Raw genomic sequence first — 18,006 nt, forward strand, 5'->3', positions numbered from 1 at the left:
GGTAGAAGAAAGGAAATTGTTGTCCGTATATTCGGAAACACTTCCTTTAGTTCTTAAAGGGTTAAGAAGAAGGTGTCCCCTCGCGCCGTCGTCGTCGCTTTGGCTTCGGCTTTGAATTTGGCAAATGATTTGATTGATAATATTTTTTGGACAAAATTTATTTAATCAATCTTGTTAATTCATTTCTTTTCTCTTATAAATTAATTTAGAATGTTAGTTACATAACAGAATTAATTTTGCAATGAATTATTTGAAATTCGCGTGTAACGATAAATTCGTTTGAAAAGATTTGTTCCTTTCGAAAAGTCGTTACTTTTCCCAAAAGACACAATGTTCTGGAAAGAACGGGTCCGAACAGATTTATCTGAATAGACGCGTTCCTTGCTGCTAATGGCTATAAATAAGAGGCCGTTTTCGTTTTTCAAATACTGAAAAAAAAATTCCTCTCTGCATACATTTTCTTACATAAACAAAATTGTTGATCGACTGAGTCTGTGTGTGCTCTTGTTACTGTTCCTGCGTTCGCTGAAGTTATTGAAGTTTGCGGTACCACTACTTCTTTAACAGGTTAATCCGTTTTATCTTGGGAGGAATTAATCTGCAACCTCGGGTACAGTGAGGGAATTAAATTTCTTAAGAAAACACAGTGGTTTCTGTTGACTCGGATTAAAAATCATTCTGTCTATTTCATCTTTTTCTATATTTTTGACTAACCTGAATACAGGAGATAACAATCTTAAGAAATTTAAAGTTTCTGTATTTGAGGCTGTCAATAGTGAGATTGAATCAATCTTAAGCAATCATACTTGAGAGTTGGTTGATCTTCCTCCAGGGAACAAACCCTTGGGTTCAAAATGGATCTTCAAAAAGAAGATGAAAGATGATGGAACTATTGATAAATATAAAGCAAGACTTGTAGTCAAAGGCTTTAGACAGAAAGAAGGTCTTGATTATTTTGACACACATCAATTCGGATGTTAATTGCCCTAGTTGCAGTATACGGTCTTGAAATTCATCAAATGGATGTGAAAACTGCCTTCTTAAATGGAGAGCTGGAAGAAGAGATTTACATGGAACAGCCTGAGGGCTTCATAGTTCCCGGTAAAGAAAAGAAAGTATGCAAACTTGTTAAATTATTTTATGGACTAAAACAAGCACCGAAACAATGGCATGCAAAGTTTGATCAAACCATGTCGTCAAATGGATTTAAGATCAATGAGTGTGATAAATGTGTTTACATTAAAGACACTCCGAATCAGGAAGTCATTGTATGCCTATATGTGGATGACATGCTGATAATGAGCAAGAACATTGCCAATATAAAAACTACTAAGCGTATGCTTGCTAGTAAGTTTGATATGAAAGATCTAGGAGTACCCGATTTGATATTCGGAATAAAGATTCACAAAACTCCTAACGGTCTAGCATTGTCTCAATCTCATTATATTCAAAAGGTACTTGAAAAGTTCAAGTATTTGAATTTCAAAAAGGCAAAGACCCCAATTGATGTGAACCTTAATCTTGCTAAGAATAAAGGTGAAATTCAGTCTCAATTGGATTATGCCAGAGTATTGGGAAGTTTGATGAATGTCATGAATTGTACACGACCAGACATAGCCTGTGTTATAAGTAAACTGAGTCGATACACAAGTAATCCCAATCAAAATCATTGGTTGGCAATGAAGAAAGTTTTGGGGTACTTAGAAGACACTCAAAACTATGCTTTGCATTACAACAAATATCCAACAGTTCTTGAAGGATATAGTGATACAAATTGGATTACTGGGTCAACTGAAACGACATCCACGAGTGGATATGTTTTCACCATTAATGGAGGAGCAATATCTTGGAAATCATCCAAATAAACATGTATAGCTTGCTTTACAATGAAGTCTGAATTCATCGCCTTAGACAAGGCAAGTGAAGAAGCTGAATGGCTCCGGAATTTCTTAGAAGATATTTCATTTTGGCCCAAACCAATGGCCCCTATATGCATACCCTGCGATAGTCAAGCTGCAATAGGAAGGGCTGGAAACGTTATGTATAACAAGAAGTCTCGTCACATAAGACGAAGACATAACTCTGTTAGACAACTACTCTCTAGTGGAATTATCACAATTGACTATGTAAAGTCAAAGGAAAATGTGTCGGATACACTTATAAAAGGCCTAACTAGAGAGGGAGTTAAGAGATCATCGACGGGAATGGGGTTATGACCAAGAACAAGTCATCGTGGTGGTAACTCTACCTAGAAGACTGGAGATCCCAAGATCTAGGTTCAAGGAGATAAAACAAAGTCATAGATGACGACTCAACATTGTCAAAAATTATTTATGTCCATTCTCATGATGAGACAATGTTTAGTAACCAGGATAAAGGCATAAAGACTTTTTAATGGTTTCTAAGTTTGATACAGGGTATATCAAATAGTGTATCTACGGGATAACACATTTAGAAACCACTATGTAAGTGTGAAGTGTAAGCCGCTTCAAGGAGAATTCGGTAAGGCCAGTTCTCTAAGCACTTATTAACCGAGATGTGTTCATGGATGAAACGAACAAAACAATGAGAACCAAAAACAATTCAAGGGTTGATTGTGTGATTTATGTTGTCTAGGTATACACCAAAGCTCGACGATTCAAAGATATCAAATCTACCGATTGACCGAGTATATCCGATATATGTTCACTACGGAAAGTTTAAAGGGAAACCTACTTATCCAGATGCGATTAACCCTTACTTACAAGACACACAAGTTTTTCATGCATATGTTTTAACTATAGCCATTCCCCATTCATGTGGGGGATTGTTGGGTTTAACAAGGTGTGAATGAGAAATAAAAAGAGAAAATGGAAAGTGGAAGAACCAATGAAAGTGGGGGAACCAATTTTGGAGGGAAAATGAAAAGTCATTTTTACCATATTGGTAGAAGAAAGGAAATTGTTGTCTTTATATTAGGAAACATTTCCTTTAGTTTTTAAAGGGTTAAGAAGAAGGTGCCCCCTCGCGCTGTCGTTGTTGCTCGCTCGGCTTCGGCTTCGGCAAATGATGTGATGATTGATTGATAATATTTTTTGGACAAAATTTATTTAATCAATCTTGTTAATTCATTTCTTTTCTCTTATAAATTAATTCAGAATGTTAGTTAAATAACAGAATTAATTTCGCAACGAATTATTTGAAATTCACGCGTAACGGTAAATTCGTTTGAAAGGATTTGTTCCTTCCAAAAAGTCGTTACTTTTCCCAAAAGACACAACGTTTGGAAAGAACAGGTCTGGACAGATTTGTCTGAACAGACGCGTTCCTTGCTGCTAATGGCTATAAATAAGAGGTCGTTTTCGTTTTTCAAACACTGGAATTTTTTTTCTCTCTGCATACATTGTCTTACATAAACAAAATTGTCAATCGACTGAGTCTGTGTGTGCTCTTGTTACTGTTCTTGCGTTCGCTGAAGTTATTGAAGTTTGAGGTACCGCTACTTCTTTAACAGGTTAATCCGTTTTATCTTGGGAGGAATTAATCTGCAACCTCGGGTACAGTGAAGGGAATAAATTTCTTAAGGAAACACAGTGATTTCTATGGACTCGAATTAAAAATCATTCTGTCTATTTTATCTTTTTCTGTATTTTTGACTAACCTGAATACATGAGATAACATTATAATCTCTTATATTATTAATACCACATAAGTTTATAGGTATAAGTTATACATAACATACTTAAAAAATAAAACCATAGTATATTAAAAATACACGTGTTAATCGCTTCACTGTTAATGGCTTCTACGAAATGAAAAAAAAGCATCTCCCTTCCATACGTATGTACTTTATTTTCCTTTACGGCAACCACCAACAGACAAATTTGCTTTCGTTTCAAAGTTTCAAAGGCGTTTTGCATCATCACTAACCGCCAACACCTTGTTTTGGATGGTTGGTTTTTGTGACCTATTGTGAAATTCATGATTCCGTAACGATGAAATTTTTTCATTGTCTTCTTTCAAATACTCATTACGTACTGAGATGAAATTATGGGCAACTCTCCAATTGAGCTATACTTTATACAGTGATGGAAGTAAGATTTTTTTTCAGAAATTCGAAATATAAAAAAATAAATATGTGAAATTACAAAATAAAAAAATCTCTCACTTTCACATAGATCCGCCCTCGACTCTATATATATATAGGTTCATATGTATAAAAAAGTAATAACACCTACATTTAAAAAGAACAACGTTGTGGAAAAGGTTTAAAACATTTGATAAAAATAATGAAATTTCACGTAAAATTAGATACAAAAAATAAAATAAAATAAAATAATACTAGCATTCATTAAATTTTGCATGTTCAGCCTGAACCATACCTTAGGACCAAAAATTTAAAGGTGACATAATTATTAAGCAGTATTATTACAAGCAGAACCCAACTTCCTTCTTTAGTATTTTATTTATATTATAATGTATTTTATCCTACGAATTTCAAAAAGGTTTATTCCAAAATTAATTTATCTCTAGCAATGTCATTAGCGAGAAGCATTAATTAAAAATTTTCTTTACTAATTTGTAATTAATTTTTATTGAAAGTGTTCACATTTGTTTGTAACATTTTTTGAAAGTTTTTTAAGATGAATTAGTAAATTATTTTCTTATTTATAATTTTTAATCATCATACAAAATAAAAAAGAATCAACTAATATAAAATGGAGAGAATAATTTTTTCTTGTAAATCTTGTTGAGTGTACATGTTCTCACAAATTTTATTAATATGGACTAGAGGAAGCATGCTTTATTTTAACAAATCAGAAAACATTTTATTACTTTTTTTCCATACTATTTTTAGTACTAATTAAATAACTATAGAAAATAACAGTAGTTAAATTTTAAAATATTACTAATAAAATTATTTATTTAGTAAAATAACATTTTTAATTAATTAAAGCCTTTCATATGGTAGTTCAAATTAATAGAGATCAAGCAAATATGAAACGGATGAAAAAGTAATTACTTTTATGTGTGTAATTTCTGAAAATTGACATTATTGTTGTCGGTTGCACCAACTACAAGACCAATTGTAGTACTATTATTTTATGCAAACAAAGTTACTCCATTTACCTAACCATTTTCTCGTTTGATAATTACCTACAAAAAAAAATAAAACTATTTTTTATAAATAAAATGATATTTATATTAATAAAATCAATAGTAGGAGTAGTATTAATGTCTTTGGTATGACTCAGTTGATTTAGAAAGTGATTATCCACGTAAATAATACGGAATCAATCAATCCTCTTTAATACCTACTGAGTAGATTCAAAAACTTACCTAGAACTTGTACACAAGTGCTCACCACCCGAATCATTTTATAACCGTAATTAAAAAGTAGTAAGGATACCCATTAATGTAATTTCACTCGAAATGGCCACGTCACTAGTTAAGAACCCTATCCACTACACCTCTCTCACACACACTAAAAACACACACACAGAGTTTTGAGTTTAGTATGTAAGAGAGTCGAAAAAGTCTTTATCCTAAAGTTTCCGAATCAACGCTTCTGACATTCTTCAAACTCTTCTTCTTATTCTTTCCCTTTTTTTTTTCTCTCATTTCAAACAAATACATACAAGTACAAGAAAAAAAAAATTACTCGCCGGTCGTCCGGCGACTTCTCCGATCAATTTCTCGGTGACTGTACAAAAAGTTATATATTCATTCAGTTTCTGGAGAGTTTTGTTACGGTGTTGAACTCGTGTATATAGAAATGGATTTGATAGAAGGTGTAGGGGAGAGTTCGTCACCGCCGAGGAGTTTTGGGAGCTGTGCAGTGTATGATATTAAAAACGATGTGTATAACCGTCTTGTAGAGACTGGAAATGCTGAGGCGGTTACTAATCCGGAGCTGCTTCGTGAACAGTTGGATTCTCACTTTGCTCGCTTGCCTGCTAGGTTGAATCTTCTACATAATTAATAGTTTCCTTTACTTTGTTCAGTCAATGTGCGATTTCTTAAGTTGAATTTTGTGCTCAATTCCATTTTTATTGGAAAAATATTTCATCGCCTTAGATTATGAGCTGAGAATTAGAATTTCTTTTCTTCCGAGAAGTGTATTTTTTTTTTTCATTTGCAGTAGTTTCTGTATCTTTCTCTATTTTTTGGGCCAGAATGGGGATTGTGGGGTGATTCAACAGACCATTATAATTAGGTTTTGTCAAGTGTGAATAATTGGGCTATTTAGGATAATTGATTAAAGAAGTCAATGGAATTAGCTCTATTTTTTTTCTACAAAAGCTAAATGCTGGTGGTGATTTATTAAAGTTAACTTGATCAGGAAAGTCAGATTATAGCAAATGTTTAAACTAGCCCTAAGGTTTTGGTTTCAATGTCTAAAGTAGTCAACACTTACGATTTTTCATTCGGCTGGGGAACCAAGTATGATATTTAACAGTATCTTTGATGCTTCAGTTATGGGTTGGATATTAATGTGGATAAAGCGGAAGATGTGTTGTTGCATCAGAAGATTCTTGTTAGAGCAAAAGAACCCGATAACCGGCCTGTTTATCATGTCCGATTTTTAGAGGTATTAACTCCATTCATCACATAACTGCAAGTTCATTATCACTTCAATGCTATCTGAATTGCTGGTGGATCCTGTGCTGTTTAAGTATATACACTAACTTTCCTTCATGCTCTAGTTACTTTGGTAGCTTTAAAATGCCCACATTTATCATTGTTGGTTTCTTTTTTGCATGCAGCAGTGGATCTCTCTTTTATTGATTTGATTGCTTTATGTGATGTTTCGGATGGTGAATTATTGTTGATACTCCACCATCTGATTTAAGTAACTGTTATTTGATATTCCTATGAACCCTTTAGATCAATTTCTTTGTAAGTATCCCCCAAGATCATTTTTCTTATTGATTTGTTCATTTCATTTGATAGTTTTGTAAAATCATTGTTTTTTTTTTGGCTGGATTCTTTATTATTTAGTTATCAACCATTATATTTTCATCTCCATTTTATGGGTTTAGTGGTTTCAACAACTCTTTGGTCTGCTTTCTTCACCAATTAAAGGAGACATTCCTTTACTGCTGAAATCTTTCCTTTAGTACTGCACTATATAGTTGATTTCATCCAATATAAGTCATTGTTCATATGCCATCTGAATTAGGTATCTATTAGTGAAATAATCTGACAAGATTGTAGTTATGTCATAGTGGATGTGTATCGCAGGCGGATTCTTGCCCTTTGTAGATTAAATTGTGTTTCATTGAATTGATTATTTCTATCTTGCAAACTTTATACTCTTAATAGGAGTGATAAGTTTCCTCTAGAGATTGGTTTCTTGTTCTATGTAATCACTATTGATTATAACCTGATGCTCGTTTTTCATTTTTTGTTTCTTGACAGAATTATTGGACTAGATTCGATGATGCAGAGGATCAGGATGACTTCAATGATTTTCCGATTTCAAAGGCAGGTGGCAGCTTAAATGATGAAGGGATAAGGTGACTTTTATTAGTTCGACAACTTTTACCTGGTAACTTTTTTTGACTAGGAACTTAGTTTTACCTAATGGTTAGACTAATATGCTTTAGTTTGCTTTCATCTGCCTATGCGCTGCTGCCTTACTAAATACAGGAAGGGTATGAATGACTTTGAAACTTGCTCTAAGCTTGAGGACCTGAATTTGGATGTTAGAAAGAATTTTAATGACAAAGAAGAAATTCTAGCGGAAGATTCTAGCCGAAGGTAGTTTTGGTGCAAACTTTTGTGATAATTTCTCCTCTATATTGGTCTTCTTTCTTTTTTATTTTTTATATTAAAATTTACTTCTTAAAGTATCAAAGCATCTAGAAAACCGGAGTATAATGCAATATTACTAAAAAATTTTCTGAATATGGAAGTTTCTCTGAAAATTTTAGGTCTAATATTTGTTTAACTTGAACTATGGTATTTATAGTATTTCCAATTACTACATGTAAGCTAGAACAAGTTTTCATTTATTGAATACTTCTGCATCCAAAATTATGTGAATGAGAAATTGCAGTCAAAGGATTGAGAAATAATTAAGAAAATCACGGTCAAAGGATTGCGAAATAATTGAGACAATTGGAGCAAAAGAAATATGAATGTGATATTCAAAAAATGAATTACGCTACAACGAGAGAGAATTACTCCCTCTGGTGTGAAAGATCAAAGGTAAACCAAGCATTTAAAAGTTGAAGCAAGTTTGTAATTCCAAAATCACTTGTAGAATCTTATTGTTAGTCAAAACCTCTTTGCTGATTAAGCATGCAAGTAAACCATATACTTTTGTTGCCCACAATTTTCATCTCCTGTTTGGTTAAAAACTTGCCTGGAAACTAGATTCATCAGCATGATAGTTCAGGTTTCCACCATTCTGCTATCCATTTTCATCTAACTGGTAATTTGTTCAACTCATTTATCATGATCATGAAGTTATCTCTATTTGTGGGATGGAATATTTAAGCCATAGAAAGCAGATTGCAAGTATCCTGCAATATATTCAGTAGTTGACCACCATTAGTTGTAGTGCAGGCATGAAGTTTCACGTATTCTAGTCCATGAAGTTATCTTTTCCACCATTGACAAACCCAAGCTTCTTAGTCAGGTAACTATAAGAGGGTACATATGCTTAGAATACTTAATTGAAGCTCTGCTTAGTTTATTGCTTGCTCTTTGATTTTTTTTTGTGTGTATTCTATCTGTGTGTGCTGTAAGTGGAATACTGAAGGGAGAGATCACTTATAGAAGGCTTTGTAGCATGTTCATTCTATTAACCAACTACTATTGATAGCTGATAGACCTGTGTAAGAAATTACCAAAGCAAGTCGAGTTACATAAAATTCTATAAGACATTTTTGCTAGATTCTCCTCTTGTTTTAAATTTCATCCATTATATGTATATCCATAGCTATGGCTTGTGTTGCGACAAACCTTTGCGCTTTCTCCTTCACCAATTAAGGAAACAAAGCTTCATGTTTGGAAATATAATTAAGTAAAGGAAGTGTGTCCTCTCTAATATTTTAAGATTTCGGATGAGATAATCACATACTTCAAGATGGTATCAGAGTTAGGGTCCTCATGTCATGTTATCCATGTTTATGCTAACTAGGTCTTGGTGTGCGGAGTGCTAGGGTGGTTAGATTGTCCCACATTGGTTGAGGAATAGGCTGTTGTTTTCTTATGTTGTCTTGGACAATCCTCACCTCATGAGCTAACTTTGTGTTTGAGTTAGGCCACACAGTTCAGCACTTCACCGCTGAATCTTTCATTAATATCATTAAATTTGTAATTTGATTTTAAAATATATTCACAGATGTTCAATCATGCCTGCTTTCTGTTTTTTTGGGTAAAATATTACAGAACTCTTCCAAAAATTCATCTTGTATTTGTTTTTCATATTTTTATCTTCATGCTAAAAGTCTTCTTTGAATGCCTATATCCTGGCGGTTTTGCATAATGTTATGTTGAGATCGATGGTTATAATTCTTTTCCTTGGAATTGTATTCATTTGGTTATAATTCTTTTTCCTTGATTAATGTGATGTCATGTTCTTTAACTGACTGCTTCCTATTCTAGCTCTCTGCTTTACTTTCTGACATAGGGCTTAATATCCGAGAAGCTCATGTTTTCTCAACAACTGATGGGTACTCATTAGATGTATTTGTGGTGGATGGATGGCCTGTTGAGGTATGCTTTGTGTTGCTCACCATTTTTAGTTGGTTTGATGTACATATTCTAACATCTTGTTTCATATCAGTGTTTCTACATTACCACTTTCTTTTGTGTGAGTTCTCTGGTGGGTCTTCTTAATTTAATAGATTTCAGTTTCGGGGTTTAAAGAACGAATGATTTAGGGATTATATGATTGTGCTCTTAATTTGGTCTCTCAATTTACTATTTCTATCCTTAAAAGATTTGTAAGTATGCTGAATAATGTCTTGGTGTTTTGGTTAATTATCATGAGATACAAGCAAAACCTTTCTTTTCAATAAAATAAAATATATATCTACATGCACATGAGGAAAACCTTCTATTTAGTCAACATAGGGTAGTGTAAACCTCAGTGGAAGTGAGCATTGTGATTATATTTCTTGCATGGCAGGTGTCTGTGCTGTGTGCAAAAGTTGCTGACTTTGCCATGTTATGGTCAGGATACAAAGGCTTTGCATGAAGAATTGGGGAAAGCGATTGCCAGAAGTGAGGTGATTCTTTATTGATTTCTTCTTGTTGTGATATTATTCCTTTTGACTCTTACAGATTCCGCTGTGGAGTTCCATTGAATAATCAGTTTCAGGGTTGCTTGCAACGTCCTCTAAAAATAATAATCATTTGAACTTATCAAAAATAGAAAGAATAATAATCATTTTAGAACATAACTATAACAATAACAACATACCCGGTGAAATCCCACAAGTGAGGTCTGAGGAGGGTAGAGTTTATGCAACCTTACCACTTCCTTGTGGAAATAGAGACTCCTTCTGAAAGATACTTGCTCAAGTGCAACAAATCCAAGAGCAAAGAAGAAGAAAACGTATCAACTATTAAGGCAAGCAGTGCAAAGCCTACAAGAAAGGAACAAGAACAATAAAATGGTGCGATAATCAAAATACAATAAACAACATAATACGATAAATATCAAAAGCAAGAACTATAAGAATACAACTAGTACAACAACAAACATCAATAATCCTAAACCTTCGAAAAGCTAGGCAATGATCCATTATTTACTGGCCTTCTACCCTAATACGCATCCTCCACGCCCTCCTATCTAAGGTAGTGGCGGATCTAGAATTTTCATTGAGGGAGTTCAAAAGATTCGAATAATAAAAATATAATTCTTGGGATTTGAACTTTGACCCAACCTCTAATTTTGTGTTCAAGGGATTCAAAACTTATATATGTACATAAACAATTTAAAAAGTACCTTATATATACGGGTAATTTTTTGCCGAGGCGGTTTGGGTGAACCCCCTCACTACTCTCTAGATCCACCCCCGATCTATGGTCATGTCCTCGGTAATTTGAAGTTATGTCATATCATGTCTAATCACCTCTCTCCAATACTTCTTCGGCATACTCTACCTCTCCTCGTACCTACTATATCCAACCTCTACAACATAATTGCTCTTGATAAATGCAAATTAAGAATTTTGGGGGTTAATGTTTTAGACGTTTCTTCTATTATCTCGACAAGTTCCATACCTCAAGGCCGTGCTGGGACCATTATAATCTTGTCTATAATATTCTTTTTAGATAATCTAAGAGAAAGACTAGAGATACCCACATTAATGCAATACTAAAGCTTGTGGGAAGAGTCTTACCTCTTGTGTGGTTTTCAAGGTATGCTGCTAATTCTGTAAAAGGAATTTTTGTATGCCGCCCCCCACGAAAGGAAAAAAGAAACGGACAAAAAGGAAAAGGGTAAATTTCAGTTCCACTGATATCTAATATAACTTTTCTTTTTTTTAAAAAATAAAATCAATTCCACTGATGTAACCTTTTCCTACTTAGGGTGGCATAGGGTAAACTATGAGTAACTACTTTTGAAAAGGAAAATATTTTTGGAAAGGGGGTAGGCCATAAGTAACTAGATATACTTCCTATATAGTATCATATTTATGTGGATGATATAGCTGCTATATTCTTGATATTTCCAGTTGGCCATCATCAATCAATTTACTTCTAGCTGATATGTGATGTGTACTGTTTATCATAACCAATTTTTGTTCATCAAAAAAAGATATGTGATGGGTATCATTAGTAGAATCTCTGCAGGATTTGTTTCGTTGTTGTTATTGAAGCTCATTAAGTGTCATGTAATTTGCTTAACAAGTTGTAATGATCATATATGCTGGATGACACAGGGAACGTGGTCTGGTTCATCTCATTCTAGGTCAGCTGCTGAAAAAGTTATAGTCGCACGATTAAAACCTGAGGACTGGGAAATTGATAGAAGATTACTGAAGATTGGAGAAAGAATTGCATCAGGATCTTGTGGCGATTTGTGAGTTTATGATTGTATTCCTCAAGTGGTTTTGCATAAATTCGGGTTCCCAGCTTTCCATGACCTTGTCTTCTAAATGTTTACTCATATGAAGGTATCGTGGGATGTATCTTGGTATGGATGTAGCAATCAAGGTTCTTAGATCTGAGCATTTGAATGACACATTGGAAGATGAGTTCGCTCAAGAAATAGCAATTTTGAAGTGAGTGATGTAGCTCTTATGTCTTACGAAGCTTATTAGTTTAGGGGATGAGACGGAAGGTACTGGGTTGCTTCATACTTCTCATGTGTATTGTGTTGCCTACTAGAGGGATTATATTAACTTGTAGGACGAAGTCGAATTTGATTCCAGGATGAAGACTTGTTTGGTAAGAGATCAAGGGTACCGGAGTACTTATTGCTTGTAAATCATGAAAAAGGTTCCAAAGATTTATATGTTAGATACAGGAACCTCTTTATGTGTAGATGCTGGTACTATGCGATCTTGTAAACACTGAGTTAGATAACATGCTTTGTTCTGTCATATGAATTTCATGATGACAAAAGAAAGATAGTGAATTAGAGTGTGCATCAATTACTTAAGAAGTTCTCTTTTGACAGGCATATTATTAAGTAATTTGTTATGATTGGCAATATTATGTGCTGTTATATTTTGTGAATGGCATATTATTTATTAGTATATATATAGAACAACTTCAATGCAGCTTTACATGTGTTTGTAGTCTATCTACCAAAAGAAAAGCAGGCACATATACCATGCTCATTAATGTGGTTCACCTCTAAGATCTTCTCCACAATCTTACAATTTGATCTTATTGCATACAGGCAAGTTCAGCACAGAAATGTTGTTCGTTTCATTGGTGCATGCACAAATTCGCCTCATTTGTGTATTATTACAGGTATGCTTCTTTCCGAGACAAAAGTTGCATGGTTTCTTCGAAACTGTTATCATAGTCATGTCATGGCTGTTTGGCTGTCTTTATCTATAAAATCGAAGTTGCAGATTCTCCACTGTCTGGTAGTAAACTGAAGAGTGGTGTTTGGTTGTTCAATGCTGCAATTTTTCCTGTACTCTATTATTTCATTTGATTGCACCATCTAGTTATTGTTGTTACGTGTACATTATGTCCGGATAGTACCCTTCGGGGTGGCCCAGTGGTTTGGGCTTGGGACTTCCATGTTGGAGGTCTCAAGTTTGAAACCCCTTCCAGCGAAAGCAAGGGGTTTGCCTTCTGGGTCGAGCTCGTCGCACCAGGCTTGCCTAGTGCGGGTTACCTCTCCTATGTGGTTTGCGAGCTATTGCATAGGAGCGGGGGTTTTACCCTATTGCCACCCAAAGGGTAGCGGCTGCGGGTTTCCCTTGTCATAAAAAAAATAAAAATTCTCCCAAATAGTACGGAATATATAGAGGATTCATATCACCACCCAGCTGGCATGGTTAATTGATTGATCGATGGACTGATTGCTTTTGAATGTTTTTGCATACTAGAGAATGTGGTCCTGTGCATGCATTTCTTGTCACCTCTTTTAAGTTTTAAGCTATCAATGCAAGGTAGTCTGCTCATAATGCTCATATTCTGAAACATTCACCCTCTGTTAATGCTGGTTGTTTGTGTAGAATTCATGCCTGGTGGGAGCTTGTATGAATACCTGCATAAAAACCATGTTGTATTAAAGCTCTCGCAATTGCTAAGCTTTGCAATTGATGTCTGCAAAGGAATGGAGTACTTGCATCAAAATTATATCATTCACAGGGATCTGAAGGCAGCAAATTTACTTATGGATTCAAACAATGTAAGTTTCTCAAACAATGAAGTAATTCCATCCTTAGTCTTGTTATAACTTGGCTGCATGAGCACTGATCCTTTTTCCTTTGGTCACAAACCAATCTTTATCCGTGATTCTTCAACATTTTTTTCCTACTTTTTGAAGAACTGCTATGTTCAGTGCTTACTCTATTGAACTGGAGGTTTGCTATAACTGGTACTATGCCATAATGGGATTGTGGTTGAATTAAAACAGCTGGAAAAGGAATGTCCTATTTTATTTTATTTTTAGATTTTTTTCGTGACAATGAATTCATAATGTTATGATTGAGGGAAGAACGGGATTCTCGATCACTGTAAAAATGAAAGCTTTTGAATTACTATGGATCTTCACACCTAACATGTTTACCTGGGATTAATTCGTGTACTGATTTGTTTCTCCTCTTTTTTAGTGCTCATCATTTGAATGTGCACCTGTTCTTTTTGCTTTAGTTTTGCATTATCTACACCATGCTTATTTTGATTGACTTTATAATCTGCGATAAGGTTGTTAAAGTGGCAGATTTTGGTGTTGCTCGTTTCCAAAATAATGGAGGTGTCATGACAGCTGAGACTGGAACATATAGATGGATGGCCCCTGAGGTCCGACTATCTTCTTTTCTAAATCCGTCAATTACTTGATTCAGGAGAATAATTCAGTTATATATACTAGTGATTTTGTTGTGGATGGAGCCCACTTGAGTTCGGACAGTCAAATATAAAGACTTGCTAGCTTGTTGTGCTGCTGGAATCTCTTTGCAGCTACTTTGGTTGAAAATAAATGATTCATAAACGCTTAATTTGATAATACAAATCTGAGATCCCTCTTGTTTTCTGAATTTCATTGATTCTCACTTGTATATTGAATGTTAATATTTCTATGACTGTATTAGTTAAGTAACTTACCATTCCTATCTGCTTATATTTGTTGCATAGCATAACATAATATGTATAACAATTAAAAAATGACATTGTTATACAAGGGTGCTTGAGACACTTGGGAAGTCTTCTCATTGGTATTGATGCTCCTTTGTCATGCCGCTGTTAGGACTTATCGCCATGCTCAAAAATATGTATAGTGTTTCCTCAAAGTTAGGGGGACACCTTCAGAAAACCATTTTTAAATATTTTTTGTTTAGAAACTAAGGGGGTCGGTGTGGGGCTCTTCTCGTTCTAAGTTGTATTTTTCTAAAGCTGCTTATAGCAAAATTTCAATGATTGGTTATTCAGAGTTTTATAACAAATGGCTTTCACAGATGTGGCATTAGTTATTACTACAGCAGTGTGCAAGATCTTGGTCATGGTTCCATGCTTTCTATGATAGAGGAGTAGCTTATGTACTTCCTTTGTTTCCTCCACCCTGTTTGATGATAATTTATTGGCACCAAGGGCTGCGTTTACCACGCGCATAACTATCTTGTGCAGCTGCAAACTTGGTCTATTAAACTTTTCTTTTCCTTTTAGATCATCAACCATCAGCCCTACGACCAGAAAGCGGATGTGTTTAGTTTTGCCATTGTTCTTTGGGAGCTTTTAACAGCAAAGGTATTGACCTGTCATGAAAAAGGTCACATGATCGTATTAGAAGTTGAGTTTGTTGTCCTCCTTTGATTTTGTATACTTTTTGATGCTACAGGTTCCATATGATACCATGACTCCACTACAAGCTGCACTAGGAGTGAGACAGGTCTGTACCTCAAACTTCTATTAGCACGTGGAGCATGCCGTGAATCATATTTTCCTTTTAAGCAAGCTAGTTTATGTTGTTTTAGGCATCTAAGCCTTCACATTTTAGGAGTGCATATTTGTGCTGTAAAACTTGCATGGATGTGAAGTTTCTGTAGCACTATATGGTTGGTTAATGCTAGCTAGCCTCATCACATGCTACCTGTGTTTTACAACCCTTGAACACAAGTGAGATCCCTTTTATCTAAATGATAGATGCTTCCATCTTGTGTAAAGATCTCAGTCCTTCTAATATGCATAGTTGGAATTAGATGATGTGCATGAGCTAACACAGTGCATGCAATATCTATATTATGTGCATAATTGCTTATAAATCCACGACATAAATGGACATTACTTTAGGAAAGAAGGAATACTTGTGTGTCCCATGCCATCTGTTATATTTCATCCTTACTTGCCTCTTTTTTTACCCTATTTATGTTATGTCTCCCTAGGGCCTCCGACCTGAGCTTCCAGAAAATGCACACCCGAGGCTGTTAGACTTGATGCAGAGATGTTGGGTGGACATCCCTAGTGATAGACCCAGTTTCTCTGAGATAAAAGTTGAGCTTGAACTACTCTTACATGAAATTGAGGTAAAAAATTGTCTCAGCGCGTAATATTTTGATTCAATGTCCCTTAATTAAAATCCTGTAACAGTTTCTATGATGGTGTGTCTCACAGGATACCATAGAGGCATCAAAAGGGAGCTGAGTGATGCGCACTTGCATATATTGGACTAACGACACTTCTTACCAGTAACAATAGAAGATTTTCTTTTACTTACGCCATATACACGGACCTTAACTTTTTTGGTGAGATATCTATGCCACAAGCATAAGGTAGAGTCCGCTGCTTTTGGCCATTTTGGAGTTGAGAGTAAAGGTGATTCATTTTGTGATAACACGTTATGCATCACTAAGTACCTCTAACATCCTTTTTGTAAAATCTTTCTACCTATTTTTCCCATTTGAGAAGTTTGGTCGTGTACTAGCATTTTCTGTTTTACGAGTTGGTTCAGATCAAAATAATTAATTACTATAATATTTCCTAACATAATTTAATTTTATTAATTTTATTTTTTGGGCATGTTGGTGGGGTTGGGGAGATAATGATGAGTTGCCTCATTAACTGCTGTTTCCCTCGATCCCTCTTTTGTACAGCACCAATATAACCGCTATTTACCTCTATCCCCTCATTCTTACAGCATCAGTTAAACCGTTGTCTTCTTTTATTAACTGTGTACATACATGAGGTAAACTAGTTCATTCTAATCCACCTTTTCAAAATATGGACAACCAAAACACTTGCTGCACTACTACTACTACAAATTTTCTTCAACCCCTTGTTCTACAAAGTCAAGTAATTGGTGATTATCATCTTCTGGATCAAAGCCATCATCATGAAGACAAAGAGGCGGAAACGTCGAGAAGATTCACCATGTTTGACACAGATATCAGGTACAAACCTCGTCAAAATCCCAGGAAGAAAAGAAGCAAGTTGTTAAGAATTAGTGATAATAATTCCCTTAGAATCAGTACAAGTACTGCTAGTACTTCCGGTCTCATTACTACTAAGCCTAAATGTACCAAGAAACCACCAGACCCTAATGCACCAAAAATTACTAGGCCTTGTACTGAATGTGGCAAGAAATTTTGGTCATGGAAAGCACTTTTTGGTCATATGCGTTGTCATCCTGAACGCCAATGGCGCGGTATTAACCCTCCTCCCAATTTAAAACGACAAGTTTGTTCTTCATTTCCCCAACAATCCCACATTTCCCTTTCAACATCAGAGGAGGATCATGAAATCGCGGAGTGCTTATTGCTCTTGGCTAATGGACTCAATGATGACGTTCATCAATTGGTTATGGATGAAGGAGTTGAAGAAAAAGGTGTAAATGAATCAGGGACACCTTCATATAACTGTTGTAAATTTGAGTGTTCAAGTTGCAAGAAAGTATTTGGTTCACACCAGGCATTAGGTGGACATAGGGCTACTCACAAGAATGTCAGGGGTTGTTTTGCAAATACAAAAACTATTGGGGACTGTAGCCAGCAATTAGGATTGTTAGAAGATGGGACTAATATGTGCTCCTTAGAACAAGGAAGAGGAAGTGACAATGAAGATATTACAAGCAATGATAACAAAAGATTGATGGTGTTGGGGCATAAGTGTTTGAAAGTTTTCTCAAGTGGACAAGCTTTAGGAGGTCACAAAAGGTGTCATTGGGAAAAACTCGGAGACAAGACAACAACAATAGTAACAGACTCGGACTTAACACGAGCTGTCGTTGCCAATGTCAATCCAATGGAGCAAGAAAATAATATTGCTGATAATTTGGATCTTAATTTTCCTCCTGTTACAATTTCAAGAGATGATCAACATCATTCTTCAGCTACCCTTTCATCTATTTCAGGATTGGAATTGGACTTGAGATTAGGGCTATAA

The 18,006-nt window shown here is 35.0% G+C and overlaps 2 protein-coding genes across 2 annotated transcripts; both read left to right on the forward strand.

Annotated features, from left to right (window-relative positions):
• The first annotated feature begins 5,532 nt into the window (after positions 1-5,532).
• On the forward strand, positions 5,533-16,460 carry LOC125833945 (serine/threonine-protein kinase STY46-like). Its single transcript, XM_049513109.1, has 16 exons — positions 5,533-5,940; positions 6,457-6,571; positions 7,402-7,499; positions 7,633-7,743; positions 8,554-8,626; positions 9,598-9,708; positions 10,173-10,223; positions 11,886-12,025; positions 12,120-12,227; positions 12,851-12,924; positions 13,644-13,819; positions 14,338-14,433; positions 15,295-15,375; positions 15,467-15,517; positions 16,011-16,151; positions 16,240-16,460. Exons 1-16 carry the CDS (start codon positions 5,756-5,758, stop codon positions 16,267-16,269), a joined length of 1,641 nt encoding a protein of 546 aa, XP_049369066.1. The 5' UTR covers positions 5,533-5,755; the 3' UTR covers positions 16,270-16,460.
• Positions 16,461-16,845: 385 nt separating this feature from the next.
• Positions 16,846-18,006, forward strand: LOC125833861 (zinc finger protein ZAT3-like). The gene has a single exon (XM_049513019.1). The coding sequence runs from the start codon at positions 16,846-16,848 to the stop codon at positions 18,004-18,006; it is 1,161 nt and encodes a 386-aa protein (XP_049368976.1).

This window comes from Solanum verrucosum, unplaced genomic scaffold, assembly GCF_900185275.1.
Source record: "Solanum verrucosum unplaced genomic scaffold, falcon-dt-bn FXZP01000108.1, whole genome shotgun sequence".
Taxonomy (NCBI): Eukaryota; Viridiplantae; Streptophyta; class Magnoliopsida; order Solanales; family Solanaceae; genus Solanum; species Solanum verrucosum.